Source organism: Dendrobium catenatum, unplaced genomic scaffold (genome assembly GCF_001605985.2).
Source record: "Dendrobium catenatum unplaced genomic scaffold, ASM160598v2 fragScaff_scaffold_1348, whole genome shotgun sequence".
Taxonomy (NCBI): domain Eukaryota; kingdom Viridiplantae; phylum Streptophyta; class Magnoliopsida; order Asparagales; family Orchidaceae; genus Dendrobium; species Dendrobium catenatum.
In genome coordinates this window covers 176,511-189,475 of record NW_021319810.1, presented here as the reverse complement: position 1 = coordinate 189,475, position 12,965 = coordinate 176,511, and the positions used below count along the sequence as shown (strand labels likewise).

Genomic DNA, 12,965 nt, shown 5'->3' with positions numbered 1-12,965 from the left:
AGAGTTGACCCGAGCTTCGTTTGGTACGATTTTTAAGCTCGGTACGATTTTTTTATTATTTTTTAACGTAAATTTTTAACTAATTTTTTGTATTAAAAAGCTGTTTTAGAAAGCAATAAGTAAATTGTTTAAAATGAAGGGAACAAATTGCTTTTTTGTTGTTTTTGAGAAATTTTATATTGAGAAAAATGCCATAGAAAATAATGAGAAAACTGTCCCAAAAAAAATTTTAATTTTGTCTACCATCACAATTCAACTTGGCCAAAGATTTGGGTTCTCTGTCACTCTTAATTGGCAGCTAGAGCTGAAGGAAAAACAGATAGAAGAAAATAGCACTGCACATAATCACCACAACCGCCACCTCACAGTAAAAACACCAAGATCAAAATCAGCCATTGCCCCAAAAATTTGGGCTGGCTCTGTCAATTTCTCTTTACCATTGATTTCTGCTAAATGCTGAACCAGGCTTCATCCTATTTTAGCTACAGATTATATATGGCCTGAGAGAAATATGTAATCTTTCTTTAGAGGAAATAGGGAAGCATCAAATAGACAGAAGAATTACTCTGTTTTTTTTTTTTTTCAAGTTTTCACTGAATACCTCTCCTCAACAAAGACAGAAATACTCCTTTGCTGCCAGCAAGTGATCATTACTCCCCTCAAATTTCAAATGCAAATTTGTGTGTATTACAAAGCATACTAGAGATATGAATTGTGGGGTAAATGCTCTACTTTCTCCTGGCTTCGATTGGATCGGCTATCTTACTGCTTCTTAAAACAGCTTTTTAATACTGAAAAGTTAATTTAAGCAGTTAAAAAGCTGTCCCAAACGAATCCTATACTGTGGCATGAAACCTTAAGGCGTCCAACCATCTCAATCTCCTTAATAGGACACAATGGAGAAAAATGATTCATGTAGTCGACCCTATATATTAAAATTTTAAATTTATTGTTGTTGTTGTGGAATAAGTGGAATAAAAAGCCCCTTCTAATAGTGGTAAAGATGGCCTAACTAGTTACCAATTAGTAATTAATTAGTGACTTGATTATGTTTTAATTTAAACAAATTAAAGCATAAAAAAATTAGACCGGTTTTTTTCCAATGATTTTTGTTATAAATTGCTATGAAAATTATATACATAATAACATTTATTTTCTTATACTTTACTAAAACTTATACACCACAAATAATTTTGTCCCTTCAAGTATGGATATTAACATTATTCTCAAATTGCAAAGTGTTTATATATTAAAAAAAAACTTTTGAAATCAACATTAAAATCATTCAACTTAGTTTTTAGCAAAATCATAGTGAAAACATGCATATTGATAAAACAAATCTAACAAGCTCAAAATAATCACATTATGATGTCATTAGGATACTTAAATATTTGAAAAATATTAAATATTTAATGAGAACATTTTGGGCCATTTGTCGACACTTGATATTTTGGCAAAAAACTCAAAAAATTTTAACAAAAAATTCTATAAATAGATCATGCCTTCATTCATTCTGAGAGCTGAGATGACATAAGACGAATAATTCCAAATAACAAAATCTAGAGCCCTACCTGCCAACACTCGATGCCTGCTATTGTCATCAATACTGAATCCCACCATTGCCACTAAGATCGAGATCCACCTTAGCTACTAAAAGCTTGTCATCACCAATAACTTTGATACATGTCATTATGAACTATGCTTGCCATCTTCACATGGTAAGCCATCAACACAAAAATTGTCGCTCATGATCACCAATATCATAAACCCATTATCAACACCAACACCAATGATCGTTGTTGCCAATATGGCAAAACATCCTTTATCAACTCCAAATTGTCGTTACCAAATCAACTCCCACATTTAACACCAACACGAGCAACCATGGCCACCAACAAAAGTTAAATATGCTATTGAGATTAACCTTGATGCACGCTATTGTTATCAAACCTAACTTTCACCATCAACACCAACACGAGCACCAATTGCAACAAACAAATCTCAAGTCTGTCGTAGACATCAACACTAACGTTGGCAAGCTCTCTACCAGAGCTGATGCCTATCTTCTTGGATGATGATGGTCTCCTCTCTTTTAATGAGAACGGTTGTGTTTACTACTGATGCTCTATTAATGAAAATTCTAACACCTCAATGCTTTTTCTATTTCCACCATGAAATTCATCTTCCACAATCATATCTACTATATTATATCAATGTTTTCTTTATTTATAAGAAAGCACATAATTTATAACATATTATATATATCTTACATAAATGTGAATCACTTCAACTGAGTTAAACCTCATAATTTTGTCTTTCCTAAAATTTTTAAGTAAAAAATCTCACATCTCCAAATTTTTCCAAAAAATAAAATAAAAATAATAATCATATGTTTTCCCAGTTCATAAGTCCTAAGAGGGCTGCTTCTAGGGTTTTATTTTTCAACTTTAACGCAAGAAAATTCCTATCCAAATCAAACACTTAACTGAGAAGCTTAAAGAACATTCTAAGCCCAAAAAATCCCCAATTTCACGAAAAGGGCAGTTAGAGCATCTCCAATAGAACGATAAACAATTGTTTTTCGTTCTTCCATTGTTCCAACCGAGCGGTAATTCTTACGCAATTTGATCGCGGATGAACAGTGCAACGCCAAGCACTGTTCATCTTCGTCATTTTTTCGTCTTTACTAAACTTGCTGATGAAAAGTACGAGAGAAAAGAATGATCGTTACGGGGCAAAATGGAGTTTGATTGAAGATGAATTAAGACATTTTTTAGTTTCACGATATTTTGAAGCAAAAAATGAGATTTTAGGTTGGGACGCCCTTACACCCACTGTTTCCTTTTCTTTTCTTCAGTTCTAATTTCTCCGTCAATCTACACTCGCAAACGCGCCAACGCGCCAACGTCCTCCCTCTCTTTCTCTCTATAAAACCAAGACTTATCCTCTTAATTACCACAACCAAATCTTCAGTAATTTCCCCATCCGAATATGCCAAATCTCTCTTTAAAATCCCTCTTCGCTGCCTGCTACGGCGGCGGAAGCAGCAAACCGACGAAGAAGAAACATTCCCGCCGGCGGATATCCGCCGCAGGAATGTCGCCGCCGGCGATCCCCAACTTAGATTTCGACAAAACCGAAGGTATCTCCCTTTCCTTACCAGGCTCCGACCTTCATGCTTTCACCATGGAAGAGCTCAAAGCCGTAACCAGAGGCTTCTGTATGAGTAACTTCATCGGCTCGGGCGGGTTCGGTCCGGTTTACAAAGGTTTTGTCGACGATAAGCTCCGGCCGGGGTTGACGCCGCAGACCGTGGCCGTAAAGCAGCTTGATCCTGAAGGTTCTCAGGGGCACAAGGAATGGCTGGTGAGTGGTAGATTAATTAGTAATTAAGATTGGGTTATATGGTGATTAATATTTAATTAATTACTTTTGTTTTAATGATTAGGCTGAGATTATATTTCTTGGGCAATTGAGTCATCCGAATTTGGTGAAGTTGATCGGATATTGCTGTGAGACTGAGAACCGGCTGCTTGTGTATGAGTACATGTCAAAGGGGAGTTTGGAGAACCATTTATTTAAGAGTAAGTAATTATTTTTCTTATTTTTTATATTTTATTTTGATTTTTTTTTTACAAATTTGATTAATTATTCAAATTTACGCTGAAATATTATATATATATATATAATTAAATTTTTAATAATTGGTTGTATCATGTACAAATATACGAGTTAAATAATTTGGTGCTCGTTTTTTTAAATGTGAATTCAATTAGGTTTCGTTTGAGATAGTTTTTTTATTGCTTCTTGAAACAGTTTTCTAGTTTAAAAATTAAAATTTTTATACTAAAAAGCTGCTTTAGGAAGCAGTAAAAAAGTCGTCCCAAACAAAGCCTTAGTCATTTGCGGGATCATTTAGGTCTCAATTTAGGCTTAGTTTGGGACGGCTTTCTCGCTGCTTTTAACAACAATTTTTTTTTGTACTAAAATTAAAAAAATTTATAGTAGAAAACTGTTTTAAGAAATAATAAAAAAGTCGTCCCAAACGAAGCCACGACTTTTTTATTGCTTACTAAAACAAAATTTCAATACAAAAATTTTAATATTTTACTGAAATTCTATTTTAAGAAGCAATAAAAAAATCGTCCCAAATGAAGCTTTAAAAAGTCAATGGATTAAACTTTTAAATAATTAGAGATAATTTTGATTATTTATAAATAATTAGAGGATAATTTTGATCTTTGATTTCGTTTAAAATTTAATTGAAAAGTCTATATATGATTGTGTCAACTGACCAAACTTAGAGAAAATAGAAGCTTCAAATTTCAATCACACGGTAAGTAGGCAAAGACTGGTTCACAAACGGGCCATCTTTCTCTTGCAACTTGCACAACTACTCCAGCCATCTTTTTCTCTTGCAACTTGCACAACTACTCCAGCCATCTTTTTTTATTTTATTTAAGGCAGCAGATATATTTTTTTTATATATTTTTATTTCATAGATTGGTTTCTTTTTTTTAATTATAATTTTTTTATTTTTAAAGTTTTATTGAGAAAAAAGAGTTATACTTATTGATAATTTTTTTCAAAAATTTATTTTTTGAAAATTAGTTTGAGCATTATAGAATATTTCTTCTTTTAAAAGTTATTTAAAAAATAACAAAAAAATATTATTAAATCTACTTGGTTAAAGGCAATTTAGTGAGCTTAAACTCTTGCTATTTATGCTTAATTACAGGGGTTATGGATTCGCTGCCATGGTTGACGAGGCTAAAGATTGCAGTTGGAGCAGCAAAGGGTCTCTCTTTCCTTCATGAAGCTGAGAACCCTGTGATCTACAGAGACTTCAAAGGATCTAATATATTATTAGACTCGGTAATTATAAATTTCTATTTCTTGACTTTAAGACTTAAGAGTCTGCTTGGGATAGCTTTCTCTTCTTGCTGTCTTATTTTCTTAGAGAGAAGATAATTTTATTTGGCTGCTTCTTTCTTGTTGTAACATCTTTCCATCAAAAAAGTTTTTGAAAAAGAATGAAAGAAAGAAAGAAAGTAGTAGTCAAATGGAAGTGTGACATAGATCTAGAAAGCAAATCAATGAGAAAGCTGTATGCTTGATGATTAATTATTCTGTGTGGAATCCGGACATCGTCCAGAGTCTGAATCATAGCGCGCCACATCACCCATTTGTTGAGTACCAGTACTCGGTACTACTGTGTACCGGGTGACATAGTGCGTTGTAATTCGCCTCCGAACGGTCCGTAATCTGCACAAAATAATTTATTTTATTTGAGGCAATTTTTTTTGGGAGCTTAGCATTCTAGACAGCTTCTTTCTTGATTTATATTTAGCTGTTAAACAGTGGTAATTATAAGAAAGTTGTTATCTGACTTCAACAAAATTAATCGCAATAGCTTTTAAAAAACAAACATTTGTTCAACATTCAACAATAATTCTACATCTATTTTTACAAAAAAGTACCACCTCTCGTTTGGGACGGTTTTCTTATTGCATCTTAAAGCAACTTTTTAGTACAACAACATCAAGCCTTTATTCCACTACGTGGGGTTGGCTACATGAATCCTTTTTCTCCATTGTGTCCTATTAAAAGTCAAATTCTCATTTAAATCTATAAAGAAAGCTCATTCCTAGTATTTTCTAACCAAGTCTTTTTAGGTATGCCTCTACATTTCTTAACATAAGTCAAATCTAATACATCTACTCTCCTAACCGGGTCATTGGAAGGCCGCCGTTTTATGTGACCAAACCATCTAAGGTTGCTCTCTCTAATCTTATCTTCTACTGGAGCTACTCCAACCTTTTCACGTATATGCTCATTTCGTATCTTATCTCTAAGGATAAAGCCACTCATCCACCTGAGCATCCTCATCTCTGTCACACTTAACTTAGTATTATGCTTCTCTTTTCATGGTCAACATTCAGTATCATAAAGCATTGCAGGCCTCACTACCATCTTATAGAATTTTCGCTTAAGTTTGAGGGGTACTGTTCTATCACACAACAAGCCCGATATATTCCTCAATTTCAACCATCCAACTTGAATTCTATTGATAATATCCCATCTATTTCACCATCACTCTGAACAATAGATACAATATATCTAAAACGTGTACTCTTATTAATGATTTGATCGTCCAAAGTCACAATCCCCTCAATAGGTCTATTACTACTTCAATTACAGCCCATGTATTCTGTTTTAAAAAATAAATTTTTTTTGTACTAAAAAGTTGCTTTAAGAAGCAGTAAGAAAGCCGTCCCAAAAAGAATCCTTTGTATTTGGTTCAAATCTGTCTTCTTGATTTGATGCACTTAAATGAGGAATTCTGATGTATCAGGACTATAATGCAAAGCTCTCTGATTTTGGCCTCGCGAAGGGTGGACCTCAAGGCGATGACACACACGTTACAACTCAGGTCCTGGGCACTCATGGCTATGCTGCACCAGAGTATATCATGACAGGTAAAACAGTATTCATTAACTGATAATATATAATACATATGACTGTATAAACATTTTTACTTAATGAAATAATATTTGATAAACTGCAGGCCATCTGACATCAAAGAGTGATGTTTATAGCTTTGGTGTTGTATTATTGGAGCTGCTAACAGGTCGGAAATCCATGGATAAAAAGAGACCAAGCAGGGAGCAAAACCTTATTGAATGGGCAAAGCGTTGCTTAACTAATCCTCAAAAGCTTTATCGAATAATGGATCCAAGCCTGGAGGGCCAATATTCGGCAGAAGGAGCCCAAAAGGCAGCAGAGTTGGCATATAAATGCTTGAACCAAAACCCAAAATTGAGGCCTGATATGAAGACAGTTGTGGAGACATTAGAGCCCCTTTTGGAGCTCAAGCAGGACATCCCTATGGGCGCCTTTGTGTATACAGTGGAGATTGTCAATGAGGAAGATGAAGTGAATACGGAAAAAGAGAAGATAGGAGCAAAGGAGGATGTTAGAAGACACCATTTTGGACATAGATACAAGACTAAGTTTTTCCACAATGTTATTGATCCAAATGCTCGGATTTGTATTGTACGATAATAAGAGTAGCCAAACGGCAAAGTTGATTCAAAATGCACTAAAAAAGCTGCTTTAAGAAGCGGTAAGAAAGCCGTCTCAAACGAAGCCTTAGTCTGATGATGTGGCTTCAAGAGCTGCTCATTGAATATTTTTGTGCTGCTATTCTTTTTTGTACTATATGAAAATTTAGAGAAGAGTTGCTAAGGAAGTCTAAAGGTTTGGGTATGTAAGTATTGTTGTAATGTAGAGATCAAGCCCAGCTTCTTCCTTTGCATGCTTAATTGTAATTTAATACCTTACTAAACAAATGAGAATGATTGTAAAGTGTTTTATATATAGAACTCTATCATCTTGATCACTATATGTGTCAACTTTGTACTAAAAATTCTGATATATTACCTTAACAAGAGAACTAGTAAAAAAAAGAGTTAATATTAGTGATATTTTTATGTAATTTAAAATATTTAAACATCATATAAATAAATAGATTAATTTAAGCATTGAATATGTATGTAAAAAATTTATTATTTATACATAATTCCCCTATTTTTAGTATTTTTCTCAAAAAATGTAAGCTATGATAAACAAGATAACAATTAATTATATGATTACATACACAATTTTAATTCTAGAAAAAAAGCATATCTAATTCTAAAATTCAAGATAGAAATTCAAATATATAACAAATATTAAATACATAGATTTCACCAATAATAAAAATAAGAAAAAACAGAATTAGGAAAAATATATTAATTTCCTAATCTTAAAGTCAGCAACTTGTTGATTCTCCATTTAAGTAGTCTAAGATTGCAATTACTCCAACAACAAATGCTTGATCAAAGCCAGGCTGCACCACAAGAGAATATAAATCCTTGCTTCCATTCATCTCCTTGAATCCCACCTAATCACATTTAAAAAAAAAATAATAATAATAATTAAAATGTCTTTCTACTTTAATTTGCATTCATGTGGCAAAAAATTCTCTTATTAATTAAAAAATTTAGATCAAAATAATTTAATAAAAATTTGATTATAATTTATTTAATGAGTTTAAATTTTATATTAACTGAAAATTTAATGAAAATTTTTGATAAAATTTCTTTCCTTAAGCATTGCTTAGTGGAGATACTAAACATATTTTATTTGGAACTTGGATAATATAACTAAAATTTTATTGATCGGATTCTCTATTTAGGGTTCATTTGGGACAACTTTATTAATGCTTTCTAAAACAGTATTTTAGTTAAAAATTTTCTTAAATTAGAATTTTTTGTACTAAAAAGATGTTTTAAAAAGTAATGAAATATTTGTCCGAAATGAAGCCTTAATTGTGAGAGATTTGTGTCAACGAAAATCAGATTATGTTTAAAATTGTAACTAAATGTTGTATTTTTTGGCATATTTTATGAATAGTGATTATATTGATATGTCACCAAAAATTATCTTGATCGGACACGAATCTCGAGACAAAATCAAGTCGGGAACTTCAGAAATTAAAATTGAGACCATCCAAACTCCAATTTCAACAAAATTATAATCGAACTGAACGTCTCGAGAAGACGAGCCCAATGACACCAAATTTGACTCAATTCGAGCCCGAATGGGTCCAAATCAAGGGTCTGAAGCGTTGTTGAAGAATTCAAACAACAATTTGGATTACCAAACGGTTTCAAAATAGGGCATGCTTATAGTCAAATCGAGCGTCTCGACGCGACGAATCCAACGAGCCCAAGATCACTGAATTCCGAAATCCTTAAGGCATTCAAGTGACCAATGAATGGTCCATGATCAAGGGATCGATATCAACCGTCCATTCAAACCACTTTATCTTGATCTTGATCCTCCACATATTTACAAGTCATGACACTCATAAAAAACTATAAATAGACCCTCATTCTTCACAAGAGGAGGGGGAAGAAGAAGGAAAGGAAGGGAGGAGTTTGGGAGCTCTCTTATCGCCGACCACCGCCAGACTTCCGCCGGAGTTCCACCCGACCACCGCCGGAATTCTTGCAGACCACCGCCGGGTCCTCCTGACCACCGCCGAGGTTCCACCCGACTACCGCCGGAGTTCATCCCGACCACCAGCGGAGTTCCTCCCGAGCAGCGTCAGAGTTCTTCCCAACCGTTGTTGGACTTCTGCCAGTTCGTCGACCATTGCCGGACTTCCACCAGTTTGACTACCGCCGCCGAACTTCCTCAAGTTTGTCGACCACCACTGGACTTCTGCCAGCCCTCTAACCACCGTTAGACTTCATCCAGTCAGCCGACCGCCTCCGAACTTCCTCCCGTCCGCTGACCGCCGTCGAAATTTTGCCCATCCGTCAACGATCGCGGGACTTCAGCCAATCCTCCCAATAACTGTCACCCGACTACGGTCATCCTGACCTCCGTCTCATGCTGACTACAATCTTTCGGACCTCTGTCATCTGCCGACAACGGTCCTTGCGACCCGCGTCACCTGCCAACTACATTCCCCGCCAACTACGGTCCTTCCGACCTTCATGAAGGACCTTCGTAAGCCCGCCGACTACGGTCCTCTCGACCCGCGTCGCCCGCTGACTACATTCCTCGCCGACTACGGTCCTCGCCGACTACGGTCCTCTCGACTTTCGTCGCCCGTCGACTATGGTCCTTGCGACCTTCGTCGCCCGCCGACTATGATTCTCCCGACGTTTGTCGCCATACAACGGTCCTTCTGACATATGTCGCTCGCCGACTATGATTCTTCCAACCCTCGTCACTTGCCGAATATGTTTCTTCTAATCTACTTCGCTCGCCGACTATGGTCTTGCCGCCGACACAAACGTATCAACACTGATTCTTCCAACTCCTACTATGCAATACACTCTATATGATGTATATTTGCTACTTCGATCCAAGGCCTTCCTCATAAGGAAGGGCCTCATTTGTAATAAACTGCAAACACTAATGAATTCATTCAAATTGGGCCAGACCCCGTGGTTTTTCCCCCTTTTTAGGGGTTTTCACGTAAAAACTCTGGTGTCTCTTATGAATGCTGCACCTATATATAATTTTATAGTTAGTTTTTTTTTTGTTGAATATGAGTGTAATATTAGGGATGTTAATTCGGGTTAGAGAGTTGGGCTTGAGTCTAATCCAAAATTGACCCGAACTATAATGCTTGACCTAAAATCGAAATATTGATTATAAAGGTCAAATGTTTATTGTAACCTTGACTTGACTCGAATCCAACTTGTTTTTAATATAAATTTGTGCAAATTTTTTATATTATCATGACTAATTTAACTCATACAACTTAACACAAAAAATGATCAGTTTAACTCGAATCCGACCTACTTAAATTGAACTTGAATGATAATAAAGTCAGTTTTGAGCCAAATTTGGATTGTTTGTCAACTCGAACAACACTAAAATAATAATTGTGTCAAGATTTTAGACCCAATGTGACCAGAATGATAATTCGATCAACCCGAGCCCTAATTTTTCAAGTTGGATTGTTTATTGACACCCCTAGATTACTACTATTTAATTTGTCCAATACTCTGAGATTAAAAAAAGGAAAATATATTTAAATATAAATAAACCATAAAATAAAATTTTTACCTGAGCAGCAACAATTCCCTTGGAAGTTACAATGGAGCAATTTCTCTGAGGAAAGGAGCCAATGACCTCAAAGTAGTAGTCTTTGTTCATCCTCTTAGGTTCAATGTAAATCTTTGTAGACCTTCTCAGTGCAAATAATGGCTTTGAGTCACTCAGACTAAAAACTTTGTCTTTAGCCCCCTCATAATTCATTGTATATCCATTCCATTGAGAGCAGGTGCTAATTGCTTGAATGATGCCCCCCTATGTTCATAATTAATTAATTAAAATTTAGCCTCCTTCAAATCCTTAAAGAAGAGCAATCCATATATAACAACAACAAGTCTTTATTCCACTACGTACAGTTCGCTACATGAATTATTATGTGCTGAAATCAGACCCAGAAAGTCCTTCGGAGACCAACCAGAACGCGCCATGTCCGCGGTACCGAGCCATGGTACCAAACAAAAGGTGACGTGACACATTTTGGTTGATCTCCGCACGCGTTCGGCGTCCACACAGAATAATGAATCCTTATTAAGAGTCAAATTCTCCTTTGGATCTAATAATAAAAAGTCTTTTTATGTGATCAAATCATTTAAGACGGCTCTATCTAATCTTATCTGCCACTGGAGCAACTGTACCATAAGAGCAATGTATGATGAAGGAAAATCTATCTTGGAAGAAACCATGAAATAGTTATTATACCTTCTTATGAATTAGAAGTATTAAGGATCCATCACTGTCTCTCACAACAAGTTCTCCCTTAGTTCCCAGAATTCCACAGCCATCAACACTAAAAGCTACCTTCTGGTTGCAATCAGAGACTACAAATCCACCTCCATTGATTACATGAGGCCTTCTACGAACCACCAATGTTGAGAGGGAAGGAGAACAGAAGATCTTACTAACAATAGGCATAAGATTTGATGATCCTTCAGCCATGACTAAGAGATGAGAAGGATTTGGCTTTCAGTTGAAGTGATGAAGAAGGAAGAGAGCAAAGGAATAGCTTAAGAAGCAAAGCGAGGGAGGAGAAGAAAGGGTTTGCTTTATCGTTCAAATGTTTGGCAAAAGTTGGTGTAAAGTTTGAGGGCGGTTTTGGCCTCCCCCAAGTAATGATTGAGATGCTTTATCTGACTATAGAAAGTTGAAAGAAAAGCTCAACTTTTGATATTATTAATGTATTTCTTTTTTTATTATTATTGAGAATTTTGCATTTAGAGGAATAATTTTTTGAAAAATATAATCAAGTATTTATTTTTAATCATGGCTAAGTCTTCTTTTTATTTAGGAAAAATTATTATGTGCACACGGCCGAATGCTGTCTAGATACCAATCAGAAACGTCACGTCACCCCTTCGCTTGGTACCGCGGCTCGGTATAACTGACGTGGCTGCACATGATTCGCCTTTCATTTTAGACAATTTTTTATTGCTTTTATTATCCAGAAAGTAATGTTTAACACTATTATAAAAGAAGCTTTTAAGTATAATTTAAATAAAAAAAACAATGAAAAAATAACGTTTAAATAAAAATTATAACTACTATCTGATAGGCAAAAGAGTTAGAAAGCTTTCCTAGATGAAGCCTAAAATTAATGTAATTCGGCATTTTCTTACTCTATGCCTATGTTATATTTTTAAGAACTATAGTTATTTTTTCTCTGATTAAAAAATTAATTATATTTTAATCAAACAATATTTTTTGCGAAAAATATAATTATTTATTAAAAATACTCAAAATTAGAATATCTTTAAATGTTATTTTCCAATGTGTTGATTTATTACTGATTGGAATAAGTTTGCACTTTGCAGGCAGCATCTTTGAATTGGATTACTTTTTCATGCCAAAAGTAATCTCTTGACTTTCAAGGATCAACTTTTGAATTGCTGAACGTTAAATTTGAAAATCATTTGCAAAAAATTTATTAATTTCAGAAATTAAATTGATGAACTATTTTTATTAATGAAAAAATTCAGAATTGTTGCGTCCAGGAGTATTCGCGGCGGTAGAGAAATATAAAGTTTATCGTCTTAGCGTTGTACGAAAATCTGGCACGCAATCAGATAAGAAGAGAGGGTCTAGCATTTATGAGACACCAAGATTTACGTGGAAAACCCCTGAAAAGGGGGGAAAAACCACGGGGCCTAGCCTAGGTTGAATGAATCCACTGGTATTGTAGTCGATTACAAATGAGGGCCTTCCTTTGAGGACGGCATGTGTTTGATGTACATTATATGAAGTACATTACATGTTGGGAATACGAATAGTCACTGTTGACGTATTCGCTTTGTTGGAAGGATTGTAGTCGGCGGGCGACGTAAGTCAGGAGGACCGTAGTCAGCTGGCGA

At 35.1% G+C, this 12,965-nt stretch overlaps 2 protein-coding genes across 2 annotated transcripts; one reads left to right on the top strand and one right to left on the bottom strand.

The window, feature by feature from the left end:
* Positions 1-2,932: 2,932 nt before the first annotated feature.
* On the top strand, positions 2,933-7,390 carry LOC110106765 (serine/threonine-protein kinase RIPK). The gene is made up of 5 exons (XM_020836771.2): positions 2,933-3,366; positions 3,449-3,584; positions 4,739-4,875; positions 6,356-6,479; positions 6,569-7,390. The coding sequence occupies exons 1-5, from the start codon at positions 2,992-2,994 to the stop codon at positions 7,063-7,065; spliced, it is 1,269 nt and encodes a 422-aa protein (XP_020692430.1). The 5' UTR covers positions 2,933-2,991; the 3' UTR covers positions 7,066-7,390.
* A 423-nt stretch (positions 7,391-7,813) lies between these two features.
* Positions 7,814-11,574, bottom strand: LOC110106766 (protein LURP-one-related 6). Its single transcript, XM_020836772.2, has 3 exons — positions 11,320-11,574; positions 10,633-10,875; positions 7,814-7,945 (listed from the first exon to the last, which is right to left on the bottom strand). The coding sequence occupies exons 1-3, from the start codon at positions 11,554-11,556 to the stop codon at positions 7,814-7,816; spliced, it is 612 nt and encodes a 203-aa protein (XP_020692431.1). The 5' UTR covers positions 11,557-11,574.
* Positions 11,575-12,965: the final 1,391 nt, after the last annotated feature.

Bases quoted from the DNA above. Each gene is read 5' to 3' on its own strand.
- LOC110106766 (XM_020836772.2), bottom strand. From the start codon at position 11,556: ATGGCTGAAGGATCATCAAATCTTATGCCTATTGTTAGTAAGATCTTC. The intron at 10,876-11,319 runs GTATAATAACTA...TTATGAACATAG, and splicing joins TACTTCTAATTCATAAGAAG to GGGGGCATCATTCAAGCAAT. The intron at 7,946-10,632 runs GTAAAAATTTTA...AAATGTGATTAG, and splicing joins AGGGAATTGTTGCTGCTCAG to GTGGGATTCAAGGAGATGAA.
- LOC110106765 (XM_020836771.2), top strand. From the start codon at position 2,992: ATGCCAAATCTCTCTTTAAAATCCCTCTTCGCTGCCTGCTACGGCGGC. The intron at 3,585-4,738 runs GTAAGTAATTAT...GCTTAATTACAG, and splicing joins GGAGAACCATTTATTTAAGA to GGGTTATGGATTCGCTGCCA. The intron at 6,480-6,568 runs GTAAAACAGTAT...GATAAACTGCAG, and splicing joins ACCAGAGTATATCATGACAG to GCCATCTGACATCAAAGAGT.